The sequence below is a fragment of the Drosophila kikkawai genome, chromosome X (genome assembly GCF_030179895.1).
Source record: "Drosophila kikkawai strain 14028-0561.14 chromosome X, DkikHiC1v2, whole genome shotgun sequence".
NCBI classification, from domain to species: Eukaryota; Metazoa; Arthropoda; class Insecta; order Diptera; family Drosophilidae; genus Drosophila; species Drosophila kikkawai.
In genome coordinates, this window is record NC_091733.1 from 16,417,771 (window position 1) to 16,436,993 (window position 19,223).

The following is a 19,223-nucleotide window of genomic DNA, read 5'->3' on the forward strand; positions in this document are numbered from 1 at the left end:
ATATAAACTTTCGATTTACATAGATAAGTTCTATCGATAACGAAAATAATAGTGTACGATAGTTAAGAACATATCTGTGAATAAGTATCGAAAAAATATAGTCAATATACAATATTTTTATCGATACTTTATCATAGATATGTTCCTAACTATCGGAACTTATCTATATAAATCCCCAAGCTAAAAACTCTCTGTAAATAATATTCCTTTAATAAACTCTTAACTATTTATTAAAAAATAATTATTTATTTGCTATATATATATGTATATATATATCAAGGGTATTCCCAGCCCTGTTTCTTGTTAAATTTTTCTCCTTGGTCCCATTTTTTGTGCTAGAAATTTTATATATTCCTTTTTTTCGACTTGGTTTCTCTTTATTTTTATCGCGACATTTTGCTGCAGCGACTTATGCAGAGGGGAATGTTGTAGGTTTTGGAATTTCTGCATAAATCGCATTGATACGTTTACAGCGGAAAGGAAAAAAAGTAAAAAAAGTACAAAAAAAAAGGAAAACCGAGAAAATGTGTAGCGCCGAGGAATTTTCCTTTGTGTTCCGTGGTAGTCTTGGCCACGTCTTATGGCCCCGCCCCTCTTAACCCGCCTCTGGCATCTCGGCAGACTGCTTAACCTGCACGTGATGGGGAAGGAATCGCTATCCGCAGCTGAGCCCAGGACGTGTCCGCCCAGCCCCAGGTTTCTCAGCTTCCGAATGCAACTCCAAGCTTGGATCTCAGCTGGAGAACACTTGAAAAAATCACTAACCTAAAAAATAAAATTAAAATACATACAAAGGCTTCAAGTTTAAATGATTTATTTTTGAATTTCTTAAAATAAAACCTTAAAAATATATTTTTTTTGTATGTGTTTATTTTAAGGAAACTTAAAATTTTTGGTGATTATTATTTTCCTCAGTGGTTAATGGCTAGTTTTCCAGGATTCTGGCTTCATGCGAGTTCTTATGACAAATGGGGCTGGATTCAAAATTCAAGAGAGCTGAAAATAAAGGAAATTTTATGCTAGAAGAGTGGGGGGAAAATAGTGCAAGATAGTAGACACAATTTCATAAAAGAAAAATGCCTGCAGAGGGAAAATTCAAACTATATCCTTTTTTTTTGTAAATTTTCTTATTTATATAACCAAATTTATCTTTTAATATATCCATAGATGTAATTATTTAATTTATTCCTATTTCCTTTTTCCATAAATATTTAATTTGTAAACATATTCGAAATTTTTCTTTCATAATCAATTATTTAACGCAGTTGTCGTTTCAATCAATCCAGTTAAAGCTTCAGCTTCGTCCCTGATCTATCCCAATTAATTTTCCTTTAAGCCAAGCCAAGACAAATTTTTCTTTTAGCCAAACTTCCCACCTCCCCCCTAAGCTCCCCCACTGATTGACTGCCAAAAGCGAATAATTCAAAGTTCCTCTCAAACTTTCCCTTTTGTTGCCCCATTTCTTCTTTTCTCTCTCTCTTTCTTTTGTTTATTTAGATTGTTTTTTTTTGCGTTTTCTTTGGTTTTTCTGGAACTGGCCCTAGAATTTATTTTTATGACTCACGCACTTTTGCGGCTTCCGCTTAGCTGCTGCTCCATCAAAATGGAGCCATCAACACCTGCTTAGAGCTTGAGAAAAAACTGGAGAAATGAAGCCGGCAAATCAGGGAAGCAGGAAAAGGGGGGCGGGGGGGAAATTTTCGGGGGAAGTAAAAGTGAAAGGACCAAAGCGAGAAATATTTATTTCGAAGGCTCAGAAAACTTCGCTTTGAGTTATGGCCGGCAGTCGGCGAAACTCAATTTGAATAAATTGTTGAAACAAATTTCGAATGCACACACACATATACTCGTTTACACTAAAAGAAAAATGTAATTCTTTAATTTTAATTAATTTTAATTCTTAAAATTATAATAAAACTTATTTCTCAAAATAGAAAAAGAAGAAAAGGAACTTAAAAAGAAAAGTGAAAACAGTGAAAGAAATGAATATTTTTTAAAGTAAATAAATTTTGTTTAAAAAACAAGGATGTATGCTAAATAATCCTGATCCTTTAAGGATTTTTATATATATTTTTTAAAGCCTATAAAAAATGTTTCATTGTTAAGGGAATTTTTTTTACGTCAATACTTTTTGATTTCCTTTTGAAAATAACCCACTTTTGTTATATTTAAATTCCCTTAATTTATATTATTTTCTAAAATAATATTTATATATTTTAAAATTTAAATTAATATTTATATTTCAACCTAAAATTATTTTCTGTACAGCCATGCAAACCTACACTCAAACAAAAGTCAAACTGAATTTGTTGAGCAAACAGAAGGAAGCTAAAAAAAAGCCATATAAAAATCAAGGGGTTAGGAGAGAAAGGGGAGTCTGGGAGGCAGAAAATGGAGCCCAAAAAGTACCAAAAGAGGCGTGGCAGGACCAATGGGGGGGCAGTGAATTTCTTTTCCGGCAGTCTATCGAGGCTGCCAAAACTTTTCGCGTTGCTGCGACTTTAAAAATGAAATTTACAACATGGAAAAAAGTACCAATTTTTCTTTTTTTTACATTTATTTTATTTTGTTGTTTTTGTTGTTGTACTGCAATTGCCAACAGTTTGAAATGTAAAGTGTATACTGGGAAAAAGGGATGTGTGTGTGTTGAAAGAATCAAGACGCATAAATTTCCCAGAACAGTCAAACAATAAGTACAGTGGAGACTCTGAAAAAAGAGACAGAAAATGTTATAAATATTTATTTTAAAAATTATTATACAGGAAATTAAAAGCAAATTAAAAATATATATTTATGTTTATGTTTTTATTTATAATATAAATTATTTTAGTTTGATGTAAATTTTTTTAATTAATTTTAAAAAAATTTTGAAAAGAGAACAATTTACAATTTAAAGCTATTATTGTATTAGAAACTTAGCCTAATTAAAAATAAATTAAAAAACAATTTCGTGTACATTTTTCTAAAATTTCAACGCCTTTTTAGGCAGTTTTCACTGTAGCTGAACGAGCTGAAGCTGAAGCTGTAGCCGCCCACGCGGCTTTTAAGCTTATTTACTGCTTATATATTTTAACACTCCCCATACACACGGCCTTCGCAGCTCCTTGCGGATATGCTGCTCCCCCCCCTCTCCACCTCCACCTCCACCTCCCCAGCCCCCTGTACCCCCCTTGGCCCTGTTCAATTCGACAACAGCGAGAAATGAAACCAAACAACAACAAACGATTTCCCTTGCTCCCTTCCAATATATTTTATTTTTTTGCCAGTACTTCCGTGCCAGCCTCCGCCCTGCCGCTCCCTTCCCGGTTTCCGGGAGACCCTTCCCTGCATCCTGCATCCCCCTCTGGTCCCACCCCCTAAACATGACAAATGGCTGCAAATCGTCTTCCTGTCGCGACCGCCATTTTCTGTCAACGGTTTTTTTTTCTGTATTTTTTTGGGGAAAAAAGTAAGAGGGCCTGTTGGATGGTATATTTTTTTATCGTTATTTTGCATTATTTATTTATTTATTTAGCATTTCTTGTATATTTTCGTTATATTTATTCCTCAGTCGGGATTTTTTTTTCTCTCTTGTATTTTTTATATTTTTGTACTTCTTGGGCTTTTGCTTGGGCTTCTTATCTGCAACTTTTCCGGGTCCCCAACGCGGAAATCAGAGAGCCGCAATTTTCTTCTTGTTTGCCAAGAAGGAGGAGGGCAAAACTAAAGGCCATAAAAATAGGGGCCAATGGGAGGTGGAGGAGAAGGAGGAGTAAAAAAAATATATAAGAAAACATTAAAGTCTACGCACATTCTATATTAAAGCCAACGAAAAATGTAGCCAAAGATCAAAAAGTCTCTTTAAATTAAAGGAAATAAAAGAGTTACCAAATACTGAAAATTAAAATATTAAATATATTTTCTATGGAAATATTTCATTTATTAAATAATATATAAAAATCTGAAATAATTAAAATTATTTTAATAAAATTTTTTAATTAAATTCTTATTCAAAAAAGGTAGCTTAAAGTATCTTAAGTATCTTAAAGCCTCTGAAATGTCCTTAACCCCTTTCGACTTTGATTTAAGCCACAAAACCGCCCACTCTCAGTTCTCAATTGAACCCAGAATTGAGCCCAAAAACCTCCTTCCTACCAAAACCTTTTCCAAATTGTACAATTTGCGAATTTCAAGCGTTTTGAGGTTTTGCGACCTTTCAACCCCCTTTGACCCCGCCGCGACGCCCTTAACCCAAACCAGAAATATGTCCAGGAACCGCAGTCTTGTCAACTTATTTAGTGCTTGGCCACAAGACCCAATCACAAAACGTGGAAATGAAAATACACTGAGGGAAATGGGAGAGTTCAAAATCTCATTTTGGGTAACCTTAAACTTCAACTATTTTAATTGAAATTTTTGAAAGTTAATTTCAAATTTGTGTGCCTGTTTTAAAACATTATTTTCCTTATAACTTTTAATAAAATTAATTAGATACCCTTTTTTTTCTGAGTGTGCCATGGGGGAGTGCATAAAAACAATGCACTGGCAACACGCAACACGCAAAAGTGGAACCTGCCGAACTAAACTAAAGTTCAGAGGCGGAAATTTCACAGCGACCGCAGCGACCAGAAAACAGGACCGAAAACCAAAAACCGAGACCATGCCAAGAGGGTTGAAAACCTGATGGGTGGGTGTGTGCTTCAGGTGGCGGTTAACGCAGCGCCTCCCACTAAACACTACGCATACGCAATGACCCACAGTTAAGGTTAATCAAATTTATTTATCAGGAATTAATGTAATTTATAGGATAAAAAATTAAAATAAATATCCGGCTCGAAGAACCAAATATTATTTTTATATTTATTTATCAAATAGAAAATATCAGACCTAACTAAACAACAATTTATTTTAAGGTACAAATTTCAAAACTTAAATTAATAAATTAAATTTCTAAATAAAAACATCATTTTCTAATGACTCTTAAAGTATCACTACTAAGTGGGTTTTGACTGTGGAAAATTCAGACCATTTAGCGGACCAGCGGCAGCTGGAAAAGCTCTCACAAAAGAAACAAACAAAACGGAAGGAAATAAGGAGAAAGAGAAAAACGAGAACTATGGAAAAAGTGGGCGACGACCTTTTCACGAAAATTCATTGTCAAGCCCCTCGTGAGTGAGTGTGTATGAGGGAGGAGGGTCGGTGGTTCCCTCTGAAGCCTCTGCACCTGACACGAAACTGTTGACGAAGTCGGGGCGCCACTTCAAACAGTTTTCCACGTTGCCTGCCCCCCCCGGCCGTTTATTAAAACTAATTAAAATGTTTAAAACATTTATAGAACAAACGGAATGGCATGGAGAATGAGAGAGAGGGGAGAGGAGGCCGAGCTGGCAAGGACATCCACAGAAGAGCGGATCCTTAATTGCCGCAATTACCGTTGACGGCAACACTACACTACACACACACCCCTCCCAGAATTTAAAATTAAAGAAAGACCTTCTCTGAAAAATTGTAAAAATATTGTTTTCTTAAACCAAAATAAAGCTAGGAATAATCTTTAAAAATTATTTACAAAGAAAAATTTGGAAATTTTCATTAAAATAAATGATAATAAATAAATAAAAAATAATAAAAAATAATATTGCCTAACAAAGAACTGCCAAATCAAAGCTTTTCATATCTAGTTTTAACTTTTCTTTTACAACCACTATGATGATCTCCATGTGTCCCTTTCGTTGACCTCGTAAAACATTCAGCTGCAGGATTTTCCAGCCACACATATATCCTACGAGAAGGACAAAGATCTTTGTGCTTTCCCTGGCTCTTCATCAATCTAAGTCGCATTCTTGGACTCGGTTTAACTTCCTTTTCCAGGCTTTGGTCGATATCCCTGCCTCAGAGCGAGTTCTTTCCCCATTTAGTTTCAGCGAACCATTCAAAAGCTGCCAAGGAGACGGCGACTGAGACTGCGATAACTGCTAGCGAGATTTTCGTCCTTTTATATATCGCCTTTATCCCGCTGATTTTGTGTTTTCCTCGGTTTTCCCTCGGTTTTCCTTTGCTGCTGCTGACATCGATTTGGCCGCTTTTCAAGTGCACCATTCTCTTTCATTTTTTTCGTGGCTCAGTTTCTTTTGTTTTCTTCGCGATTCTTTTTTCTTTTTTGCAATAAAGCTGCGCGACATTTGCATAAGACCCCGCCGAGCAAAGATGTACATGTGGAGAGTACACTCAAAGGAATATTTTAGGATGTCCTTAAGTGCAATCAATATCTAGCTTTATCTATATAGACTTAGAAGGAGATCTATAGAATTTTGTAAGCCCCGATAAAGGTTTAGTTTAGCATCAAGTGAAATATTTTAGCAAATTTAATATTTAGTAATTAACCCTCTAGTGCCCAAGACCGCCTCTAGACGGGCAATGTTAAAAACACCGTTATTTTATTATTTTCATTCCTTTTCACACGGTTTTCCGTTTTTTCTAATTCAGGAAAGTCCAAAAATTAAGTTCGTTGCGTTTGGAATACATACTAGAGCTAGCGCAAGCTGCTGTATTCATTTGAAGTTGAAAATTTGTGCAAATCGGACAAAATAATTATTTTGTAGGAAATACAACATGTAAATACTTTTTTTTTAAATTCGAAAAAAATTAGAACAAAAAATTGTACTGTGTTGCTGACAGTCTCAATTACATTTATAATAAACATTTTAACAAAAAAAATTTTTTACCTAATTTTTTGTTGGCCTATCTTCCCAGAACTGCCTTCATGCGGTCCAAGGTTTTAGTCGTATAAAACTCGATCCGAGCAAAAGTAAAATTTTTTCCAAAACAAACATTCACTTTTGATACATACTGAATCCAAAAATAATTTTTTTTTTGAAAAAAAAAATTTGGGCACTAGAGGGTTAAAAATTTCCTACGGTGCATACATGTCAGTCCCTTTCTCTTTTTTAATATTTATTGCACCCAAAAAGGACGAAAAAACACCCAACATAGTGTCCTTGCCCTGCTGCTTGCAAGGATAAAATGCATTTTGAGGCTGATTGAAACTTGAACTAATCAATAAGTTATTGAGAACAAACCAAAAAAAATTAAGAAAAATAATTTTTAATAACCAAAAAAAAAGAATTTATTCATAAACAAAGCAATACAAGTAATATAACTTATAAACTATAATAAAAAAAAGATTAAATTCATTATAAAAGCAAAGATTTATTAACTAAGCAATTAATTTTTATTTGTATTTTTTTCTCATTAAAACTCAAATTAAATAAAGCAACTTAAACAATATTCAGCTGCTTACCTTAACTTTCTCTGTTTTCCCAATTTGAACCGTGGCTTTGCTTTCCCTGTTTCCTTTTTTGTTTTTCCAACCGCAGGGCGCCAAAATGTATGCAACATTTTCTCTGTTGTTATTCAACTCTGCACCAAATCATTTCGAAAAGCAACACAAATAAACAAACAAAAAATAGAAACAAAAATAAAGAAAAATACAGAAACCAAATGCATGTCCTAATTGATGACAGGACAAATACGGAGGGTGGCAACGCGGGGGAAATCGAAACTAAGCAAAACAAAAGCTAAAACAAAAACCGAAACACACAGAAACAGAAAACGCAACGAAGTTTTGCACAATTTAGTGCACATTGTTGCCATTTATTGTTGTTATTGTTGTTATTGCTGCTGCTAAAATTGACTTAACTGTACTGCAACAGCAATAATAGCAACCAACACATACCACACCCCTCAGACGCTGCTTTCTACACAGCAAAAAAAAAATGGGTTAAGAATTTATTTCAGGGAATTAAATAGCTTAAAAGGTTCTCTAAATAAATGAAACTACATTTTCTATTTACAAACTCCTTTAACTTTTATAAGAATACTTTTAAGCAAACAAAAAATAATTAATAGGTTACCATGGCAACACTTATTGCTTTATATGTGGCTTAGGCCACACTAATATATTTTTTTTATATTTATTTACCTACCTCGTTTATTATTTATAAGTCTTTTATTTATTTTTTTGACAAAGAAAAATATATAATCCACAGTTAATATTTACATTATATTTATTTATTTATATTTTTGGTGAATAGTAGATTTCTTCGTGTGCAGAAAGGCATTAGAAAATCCCTCCCTCCTATTTCGTTTAACCTAACCCTTTTTTTTTATTTGTTGCTACTGGCTAGGGAACTTTGTGCCCATTATTGATCCATGGCATATAGCATAGGAGAGAGACTACGACTACTATTCCACCTTAACCGAGGGGCGTAACCTCGCTCAACTCCACCTGACCCTCTCCCGGGGCCCCCCCTGTGTGTACCTTCTGTATTTTTAGACCCCCAACCCCTGGCCTCTCTCTCCCATGGGCATGCCTAATATGGGTCTTTATTTAATTTAATGCCATTTTTGCAGCTACGGGAAGGAACGGAAAAGCGGGAGCCAAGAACAACTGAGAATACTTCATAATAGTGACACGAGTAAACAGACACAGACTGAGGGATAGACGGTATAAATTGCATTCCAAAATATCGATGTTTTACTTATACGACTCCAAGATAACCATTTTTGAGGCAGGTGTTTATTATTTTAAGTTTTTATTATTTTATATATTATTTTAATGTTATTTTTTACTTTAAATCCTCACTCAACAGAGCATTAATAATATCTTTAAAATGTTTTCATTTACTTGGCTCATGCACCTTTGGTTGTTTTATTTTATTATTAGTAATGCACTGAGCATATAATGTGGCAAGAAAAAGAAATATAATGAATTTAATTTCTCAAATAATTATTTAAAAATGTGAACTTGTTTACAAAACATATATTAAAGTAAATAAATAAAATATATGTTCAGAGTATGGTCACACTGATTGCTTAAAGCAACGAAATTTAATCAAACTCTACAATATTTTCAATAAAAAAGATTAATACCATGTACTAAAATTCCAAGTCTGCCCAAAAATAAATAAAACCTCAAAAATCATACTTAAAATTATGAAATTTTGCCAGTGTGACCATATGCAGTACTCCGTAAATGATTCATTCGATAGTCGCTGGCAGTTGCTGGCATTCCCATGTAAAAGTTGCAGCACTTTGTGCCCATGTCTGAGTCCTTTTGAGTGTGTGCATCTGGTATATCCGTTGTGTATGTGTTTTAAAAAAGAAATTGTTTATAATACAGCAGGAGGCGGAAGAAGGCCTGCTAGTACACTACTATGTATCTCTCCCCTTGCAACAATAACAAAAATGGGGAGGAGACAAGGAAAGGCTCAAGGAAAAAATACAATAAGAAGGAGCACCCAGAATTTCCCTGATGGCAAGCGCCTGCCTTGTTGCACATGAATGGACACGCACACATATTGCATTGTGTTTCATTCTCTTTTTTTCTGTCTCTTTCTTCTAGTACACTTTGCTTAAACGCTTTAAATTGTTTTCCATTCTGTTGTTGTTGTTTCCTTTTTTTTTTTGAGAAATTCGTACCTAAGCTCATTTGGGGAATTTAAAATCATTTTGTGTGAGCCTTTTGGTAAATCGCCCAGGAGACGTCGACCCTTTTGGTAAAGTCTCCTTTTTTTGGGGTGGGAAAGGCGATACACAGTGGAAAATTGCGAGAGTGAATTAAAGGTATTTAAAAATATTTATTTTAACTTTTTAAACATAAATTAAGGACTTCAAAATAAACATAAATACTTAAACATCATTTTAAATAATTTCTTTCTATTTTTTTTCAGGTAAGCTGAAGATAAATTAAGAAGCCCCACCTAAAGTCAAGTGTAAAATATTTCTTAAAAAAGCTCTACTACGTAAGTCAAACATTAGTTACTTTAATAAAATATATTTGTAATATTTATTTAAGATATTACATTGTAAAGATTATCATTATTATTTAATTTTAATTATTCTACTTTTCTGTTTGTGCGTAAAGCATTCGAAAAAGCCCTTGAATAAATTATAATAATTCACCTTTTAAATCTTTGGGCCAAACAACAAAAGCTGCCCCGGTGGCAGATGGCAAAGTAATGAAATATTTCCCCTGGAGTTAATTACAGAGTTAACTCCTTCATTCGCGCGGCATTCAACGGATTCCGATTAAATCAATTTCCAATTAGAAATTCACAGCGCTCAATCATTTGGCAGCGCCATCTAGTGTCAATATTGTGCAGCACTTACACCAAGGGTCAAGAAAGGCCAACAACCAATAGCAGTGGGAGAGTGTGAGAGAGATGGAGTGCTTAGAGACGTGACAGTGACGTAGTCTTGGGGGGGGACAAGGTTTATTGGGGAAATTATTATATTTAATATTTAAATATAAATAAAAAGGGAAATCTTTTAGAAAAAAACTCAAATTGTTCAAAATTTCATTGAATTTTCCATCTTCTATTAGAATTTGAAATTAATTACTAAACCTTTTCCGTACTAAAAGCCTCGTTTTAACTCATCCCCCTTTGTGACAACGCCACTGACCACCACCTCTTGTGTATTAGAGGTGCCAAAAGGAGGTGGTGAGGCTGGCATGGGCATGGGCATGGAGAGGGTGTGTTTTGGGTGGGAGCTTTGCTTTATTGTTATAGCGCAAACAATTTCGTGTCATCCGCAATTAGGCAGGCTTCAGGCTCAGGCTCGCGTAATATCGATTTAATTGCGCGCCGTTGGCCAAAAGGGGCCAATAGAGGAGAGAGAGGGAGAGGAGAGTGAGGGAGGTGATGAGCTGGGTTAAAAGGGGGCTTTTGAGGGGTCGGTATTCAGGAACAGAGATGACCTTAGGTATGATCAAGTGATCTAGACATGTCCTTCTTTCCTTTTGGACTTATATAAACTAAGATTTAGTTATAAAATTAAGGAAATATTTTGTTAAAATAACTGTTCCATAGCTCATAATAAATTCGATTTAGGTTATGATTTATTTTATTTCTTTTTTTGTGTTTGAACTTTTTGTATAACTTTAATTTGAACTTTAAGGGTTTCCGCAAACAAACAAAAAAATAAAATAGAAGAAGGACACGTTCCAGCTTGGTCTTAATCTGCTCTAGATCCCCCCGGCCAGCCCCTCCCTCTTGCTACATGCATAATTGAATTTAGTGCTGCTTCCCTCAATCCCCCTAATCCCGCCCCACTCTGCCACCGCCCCTGGTCGCGTCCTGTCTTATTCGCACTCCTCGCCTTTGAACTGAATGAGGTTCCAATTTGATTGCATTAACATTTGACATCGGCAGGAGCGCAGTCCGGACTGCTGGCCGGGATATGGAACGTGGCACAATACAGAGGTTATACCAAACACGACATACACTGTGAGAAATAAGGGATATAAATGGGGAAAGAAATTTGAGATGGTTATAGTTTTTGATTTATGTTTTCATTTTACTCATTAAAAAACAAAGAATATATAAATTTACCTTTTTTAATTTAGCATTTCTTCTTTTTGTTTTACTATTTTCTCCCAGTGTAGAGCTATACAGATGTGTGCATATATTAACAAAAGGTCTTCGTCCATTCTGCGGCTGCTTGTGTTCCTGATGTTGAAGTTGCTTTGTTGCCAGCCTCTGTTTAATATGCAGGATTTTGTTATTAATATTCAATTAAAAAGCTTCAGCTGGAGTGGCCCAAAAAGAGGTGGGGGAGGTCCCTTTGACCTTGGTTGCGTGGCCCCACCCACCCCGCTTGGGAAGTGCGAAGGCGGCGCTAAAACTTTTGGCTCAAAGCTCCTCATGTTTTTCTTGCTTATTTGTATTTTTCTTCGGCACCCCCTGAAAAAATTGATGAATTTATTGGCCTGGCCACGCCCACGCCCATACGCCTACACGCCCTTGGACTAATTTATGGCTGCTGCCACTGATGAGCCTCAAAGGGAAAGAAGAATTAGCAGCTGAGCAACATCAATTTGATTAGGTTTTTCTGTTTTTTTTTTTTGGGGGGGTGGAAAGGGAAAAGCCTTTGACTCGGAACTGATGTTAAATATTTATTAAATTATTTAAAAATATTTATATACTTTAATTTAGTTTCTTTACATTTTTATCCTGTTAATTTTATCCCCTGTTAAGATTTCAAATAGCATTTTTTATGTTTGTCTCAAGTTGTTTCCTTTGTTTAAAAAAGAAAAACTTCTCTCAACAGAAAAAGGGTACAAAAAAAAGGATAATGATAATAATAAACACATGACAATCCAAAAAGAGAACACTGCATGTGTGTGTGTGTGGCGTAGTTTTCCGAAAGGAAGAAGGCACAACTTTTGTTTACTCAAATGCTGCGAATGAAAGATATTTCCAGCGAAAATTCCTTCGTGAGGGATCTAATTAACATAATGTCGGGAAACACCCTCGCACACCTCGCACCTCTCTCCCTTACCCCTTCGCTCTCTAGGACACTGCGTTGTGTCTGTGTGTGGGTGTGTGTTGGGGGTTGCTTGGTGTGTGTGTGTCATTAGCGTTTTCGTGGCATGTGTTTTTTTTTTTTTTTAATTTTTCCCGTCTCCGGCTTGGTTGCCGCTATGCACTGAGCAAAAAATAATACAAATACACCTTTAAAAAAATATTTAATTAATTTTTAATTGTTTTAAATTATAATTTATTAATTTAAAAAAAAATATAATAATTTTTCATTGTTTTAAATTATAAATTATTATTATTTTTATAACTATATAGCTTAATTTTTTTTTAAATACTTGAAATTACATTTGTTTTAGTGTCCAAAAGTTTGCAATATTTTTCATTAGTAAATGTTAGCATACCTTTCAGCGTCATTCTTGTAATTTCAAATTTCCTATTAATTTAAGCAAATAAATCTATATATTTTAGTTTTTCCCTGTGCACTTGCTTGCCTTCTCTTTTGCTCGCCAACTGTATCCGTCTCGCTCTCAGCTCCTTCTGCGGTGGCATTTTCAGCACGTGCGTTTCCAGCAACAACAAATGCTAAACTAAAACCAACTAAAAGTAACAAAAACAACAACAACGCTGACAGTCTGCAATTACAATAAACAAAACAAAACGCAGCAAATGCTGGAAAATGCGGGGGAAATGGTATGAGGGAAAAATGTCTGAAAGGGTGAGGGTGGAAGAGACAGAGCACAAAAAGGAAATGGGTTACTCGCACAAGCGAAAGGAAACTAGCTGAAAAGTAAAGTTGGAACTTCAGGTGGGGTCTCGGGAAATGTTTATGTTAATACCCGTATTTTGGGAATAAGAAAAAAAACTAAGAGAAAAACGAAAACCTAAGAGTACAGTTAACAAATGCCCAGAAAATTGAGAATAATGTAAATTATATTTTTTTTATAAATTATTAAAATTTTAAACTCCTGTTACTACTATCTTAAAATTAAAATTGAATATTAAATAAAATATAAACGAAATAAATCAATGTGGTTTTTAAATCACTGTAAATGCAGCTGCAAAGTATGCTACAAAATGTTACTTCTTACATTTAACTGCTAAGTGTAACATAGCATACTTTTAGGCACCATTTAAATAAATTTTAAATTTAGAACTTACTCTTTAAATTATATTTTTTTTAAGAATTTTACATTTTTAACCATTTTTTATCCTATTATCATTACATTTCACAATTTTTTTACCCCAGCGTAGAGCTAATAAAGCCTGGCATATACTATATATTTTTTTTTTTACATAAATTACTTACTATTACGTAGTACTCGCTATTCCACCTCACATAATTCTGGACAATCGTAGTGATTATAGTAATTCATGATCTTAAGGACAATAAAAACCAAGTGACAGAGCAGGATGGCAAGTAATTTTAATGTCTCGCCTGGAAGTACATAAAAGCAAAGTCCCCGAAAAAAAAGAAAGCATGGAAAGCTTCAGCGCACGCAAAAGAAAAGCCAGGAAAATGCGCGGGGGGGGGGATAAACAAGGGTAAGAAGACTATTGGGGAAGTGGTTTTTACTATCCAACGAGAATCTACCGCAACTAAAAACAAAAGTTATGTGTGCACGAAAAATCATGTCCAGTCATTTCCTGTACAACTTTCGGCCCAAGGACCCAAAGAACCGCCCCCTGGGAAAAGTGAGGGGGTTATAGTGGCTACTAGATGGCCCGAGGATTCCCCTCCCCCCCATTGCCAAAGCGGCTTTCGTTCGGTGGCCTTTTATGGTCATAAAAATTTTATTATAATTTTTAATAATTTAGGCAAGCATATTGCTGCCAGCGAAGCGAGCACCGAGCACGGAGCACCGAGCATGGAGCATGGAGCATGGAGCATGGAGCACTCTGAGCTATCCAAAGTTTTTCCCCTTCTTCCCCTATCACCTGGCTCATACGCATGCCGGGCATTTCCGGCTCTATATGTGCCGCCGGACATACACACACAGAGAAGGCGAATGGGCATTACGGACAAGGACCAACGGACACGAACATGGGCACAGACGGACGGACAGTGGAACACAGTCGCAGTCAAAGTGCAAATGCCGTAAATCATGGCGCTGGTAAACAAGCAACAGAAAAGGTAAAAGCACCAAAAGCAGAGGGAAAAGAACAGGTTGAAGGGTACCTTTGAATATCCTGAAAACAGGAATAAAAACAGGATATATATATATAAAAAAATAATATGAAATGAAGGTTTACATTTTTATACTAGATTTAGGTTTTCTAAAAAGTCTGAAATTGTTTTAAAAAGTAAAGCCAGGTGTTTCCCCTTTTTAAAGTCTTTAATTAAATTTTAAAATTGACTATTAAATTATTTTATTTTTATTTTTAAATTACCCAGAAACTAAAAATAATTAAAATATATAATATATAATATATTTTATATATTAAAAAAGTCTAAAAATGAAAGTAAAAATGCTCAGGTAGGGGGTTTTTCGGGTTCAAAGTCTTAAATTATACTTTAAAATTAGCTATTAAATAATTTTATTTATTTATTGAATTACCTACAAACAAAAAATATATTTTATATATTTAAAAAGTCTAAAAATCAAGATACCCTATTCCAAATCGAAAGGGTATCAAATCCACCGATACGCCGTAGAATAGCCGTGTAGCTATAGCCGCAGCTACAGCGATAGCGATAGCGACAGGGATATGGATTGGGTGGTTTTTCTGGCGAATCAGTGTATATATATACATATATATATGAATACATATATATATCCTCACTGGTCAGCCGTCTTTCGGCGCTTTTCGTTAACGTTTTAAGCCCGTTTTTCCAGATACTTTTTTTCGCGTTTTTACAGCTTTCATCGTCTCCTCTTCCGTTTGGTTGTTTCGCTTTTTTCAGGTGTTGTTTTCTTATTTTTCACATTCAAAAGGTGGCGGGAATCCAATGAAATCGTTAGCATTGCCTTTTAGCTGTAAGGTTCAAGTAAAAACAATGCAGCTAAAAAATTGTTATAGCCTTAAAACTAGATTTTTTTAAACTAAAACCAAGGAAAATTCTTGAAAAACCAACTGATTATATTTTATAATAATTATTTATTTAAAATAAATAAAGTTTTCGTGGGTTTTCTGGCATCAACAGGCTTTTCTTTAGGCTTTAAATGTCTTTAGGTACTTTTCAGCCAAAAAAAAAATACAGAAAGAAAAAAAGAGATTGCCGCAAATGCCAAGGCCAAACCCAGACTGACAAGAGTGGATGAACAGTGGGGCAAAGTGGGGTAAAAGTGTGGGAAAAGTGTAGGAAAAGTGTGGAAAAGTGGGGGCGACACAAAGACGCCTATCGCATATGTCATACATATGTTCTGGTGGCCTGTTTGTTTATATGGGAGTGTGTGGGTGTGAGAGTCTATATGTGTGGGTTGCATTCAGTCGCGGAAAATGGAAAAATGGATGTGAGGAAATGTACGCAAACCGAAACGGAAAATACAACAACAAAAATATAGGCGACACAAGTCGGCACAAAAAAGCGTTAAAATAAAGACGGGAAAATGGAAGAAGAAAATAACCAGAACAAGATATTCTTGAAATAAATGTTTTAATTCTAGGAATTTAAAAAAAAAAATACTTACTGAGCTAGAAAAAAAAAAATAATAATAATAATATTTTTAATTTTTAATATATTTTTTCTTTATTTTTCCTAAAAATAAGTATTATTTTATGTGTAAAAATGCTTTTACCGCTTAGCAGTTACTAAAGTTTAAGTCCTGGCAGTTTGCTACGACACAGTTCATGATTTTAAAAAAATCCAGACAGCTGACAACAGCACCCACACACACCCACACACACCCAAGCCCCCCTTTATATATATATATATATTTTTTACACATTTTCAGGTCTTTCATTTGGTTTAAACTTGACCCACAAAAACGGATTTTATTGCATTCGTTTGCCATGTAAGCAGAGGTGAAAGGTGAAAGGGGATCTTTCCAGGGTTTATTGAAGCGAGTTTTCTACTCTTTTTTTCTACTCGCTTGTAATTATTTTCTTATGTCAACTAGTTTTACGGATTTCAGTACTTTAATTAAGCAGAAACTTGAAAAAGATAGTTTAAAGTCGGAAATATAGATGGAAAATATTTTTATATAAATATAGAGAAACATAGAAAATAAAAATATATTAAATATTACAAATTAAAAATATTAAAATCCACTTTAAAATTTAAAATATAAAAGAATCTTGATATTTTTCTTATCTAATTTTCCTCCGTTTTCCTCTCCCTTCCAGCCTAGTTAACTATTTGATTGAAAATGAAGAAAACTAGCGGCAGTCGCCAACTGGTGCTGCCTCTGATCCTGACGCTACTGATGGTCCTCATTCTCCTCCAACCGATTGCCGTCCAAGCCAAGTCAAAGAAGAACAAATCCAATCAGAATTCCCATCACAGTGACTCCTCTTCGAGTTCCTCTTCATCAGCCGGATCCTCCACCAACGAGGAGAACAACAAGCCCAAGAGCGGTGACAATGGTGGCCAGCACTTTGCCATGGAGCCACAGGATCAAACGGCAGTGGTGGGTTCAAGGGTCACCCTGCCCTGCCGGGTGATGGAGAAAGTTGGCGCCCTGCAATGGACCAAAGATGACTTTGGCCTGGGCCAGCACCGGAACCTAAGTGGTTTCGAAAGGTACTCGATGGTGGGCAGCGATGAGGAGGGTGACTTCTCCCTAGACATTTACCCGCTGATGCTGGACGATGATGCCAAGTACCAGTGTCAAGTGGGTCCTGGCCCGCAGGGTGAACAGGGCATACGTTCCAGATTTGCCAAGCTAACGGTACTGGTTCCCCCGGAGGCACCAAAGATCCTGCAAGGTGATTATCTGGTAACCACCGAAGATCGCGAAATCGAACTGGAATGCGTTTCGGTGGGCGGTAAGCCGGCAGCGGAGATTACCTGGATCGATGGCCTGGGCAATGTCCTCACCAAGGGCATTGAGTATGTCAAGGAGCCGCTGGCTGATTCGCGGAGAATAACAGCCAAGTCGATTTTGAAGCTGGCGCCCAAGAAGGAACATCACAATACCACGTTCACGTGTCAGGCGCAAAATACAGCCGATCGGACATATAGATCGGCGAAACTCCTCCTGGAGGTGAAGTATGCACCCAAGGTCACGGTCTCAGTGGTGGGTGGTGCCTTGGCGGGTGGCAAAATACCCGAAGGAGCCGAGGTTATACTTAGCTGCCAGGCCGATGCAAATCCCCATGAACTTAGCTATCGATGGTTTATCAACGATGAGCTAATGACGGGTGATTTTACCACCAAAATGGTGAGTATTTTTTAAGCTGGAAATAACTGTATAATAGGGTTTATATTATATGATTTATATATACATTTTCCACCAGATTATACACAATGTAACGAGGCAATATCACGAGGCCAATGTCAAGTGTGAAGTGCTCAATGCGGTGGGCAAAAGCGAGGAGAGCGAGACTTTGGACATAAGCTGTAGGTTTTTCTATATATTTTTATATACAACTTGATTCCTATTTAAACTTTATTTTCTTTTTCTTTATATACAGTTGGTCCTGTTTTCCGTCAGCGTCCTGTGAGCGTGGAAGCCGATTTGGGCGCCACGGTGAGCATGCGCTGCGAGGTGGCTGGCAATCCCAAGCCCGAGATTGAATGGATCAATGAGAACTCGGATCAGGTAAGTGCCTTAAGTCACCTCAAAATACAGGCCTTAACTTTTGTATATCTCCTCCCCCCAGATCGTGGGTCGCAGTGCCGAGCTAAAGCTCAAGGTAACCAGCGAAAATGCTGGTCGTTACTTTTGCAAGGCTGTGGTCAATGGCTTTCCCGAAATCGGTGCCGAGGCCACAATCTATGTCAAGCGAGCGCCCATCATCACCTCCCACAAGGTTCAGTTTGGCGGTGTTGGTGGACGCGTCAAGATCGATTGCCTAGCCTTTAGTATACCCAAAGCCGAGCATATCTTGTGGTCCTTTGAGGGCAAAGTCATAAATATGAGCAGTGCCGATCCCGATATATATATTTTCGAGGAACATCATTTGCCCGAGGGCGTCCGGGCAGCCCTTATAATCCGGGATAGCAAGGCCTCGCATTTTGGACGCTACAATTGCACGGTAATGAATTCGTATGGTGGCGACTCTCTGGTTATCACTTTGGTCCGTGAGGCAGGCAGCATTCCAGTACTCCTGGTTGTCATGGGCTCCATGTTTTCGGTGGCCATTATCCTGATGATTGTGATGATTATCATTGTGTATCGGAAGCGACGCAGTCGTAAGAAGCCCATGCCAGCGGATGTGATACCAGAGGCATCGCGAGGCGGCGATAAGCTAAACGAACTGAAAAGTGAGCTGCGCTCGAAGGCCTATGATGTGGAATACTCCGAGGCCGGTGGCGATGGTTTGGCCATTAATCTAAATCAATCCCCCATGCCCGATGTCCAGATGAAGGGCGCCACCTTGGGTGTGCCATTGGCAGGACCCGTTAAGTTCGATGAGCGTTTCTCTGGGGACTTTAACGGCGGCGGCGGCGGCGGCGGCGGTGGCGGCGATCGCTATAACCGGCAGTGTCACATCAAGAATCTGAAGAACCAGCAGGAGACTGCCTACAAGGAGAGTCCCCAAGCCAATGGTTATGCCCATTATTTTGAATATGCTCTGGACTATAGTCCGCCTGGAGAGGGTGGTGGTGGATCGCTGTTGGTGGGTGGCAAGGCCAAGAATGGTGGCATGAACTCGGCCACCTTGCCACACTCGGCGGGAGCCTCCGCCGGCGGTGCTGCTGGAAATGCCGCTGGTGGAACTAATGGAGGCGGTGCCAGTCTGCCACGTAATCAGCGACATGAATTGCAGCAAAACCAGCAGGCCAATGGATTTTTGGGTGAGTTTTCATGACTTTTT

The 19,223-nt window shown here is 36.9% G+C and overlaps 1 protein-coding gene across 1 annotated transcript in view; it reads left to right on the top strand.

Moving 5' to 3' along the window:
- The window catches only part of kirre (kin of irre), a 44,606-nt gene that overhangs the window by 21,958 nt on the left and 3,425 nt on the right, over positions 1 to 19,223 (top strand). The window contains exons 2-5 of the mRNA XM_017162652.3: positions 16,587 to 17,623; positions 17,700 to 17,802; positions 17,877 to 18,004; positions 18,066 to 19,203. Of these exons, the coding sequence (XP_017018141.1) occupies positions 16,610 to 17,623; positions 17,700 to 17,802; positions 17,877 to 18,004; positions 18,066 to 19,203 (2,383 nt within the window). The 5' untranslated portion in view covers positions 16,587 to 16,609. The remainder of the gene's footprint in view (positions 1 to 16,586; positions 17,624 to 17,699; positions 17,803 to 17,876; positions 18,005 to 18,065; positions 19,204 to 19,223) is intronic.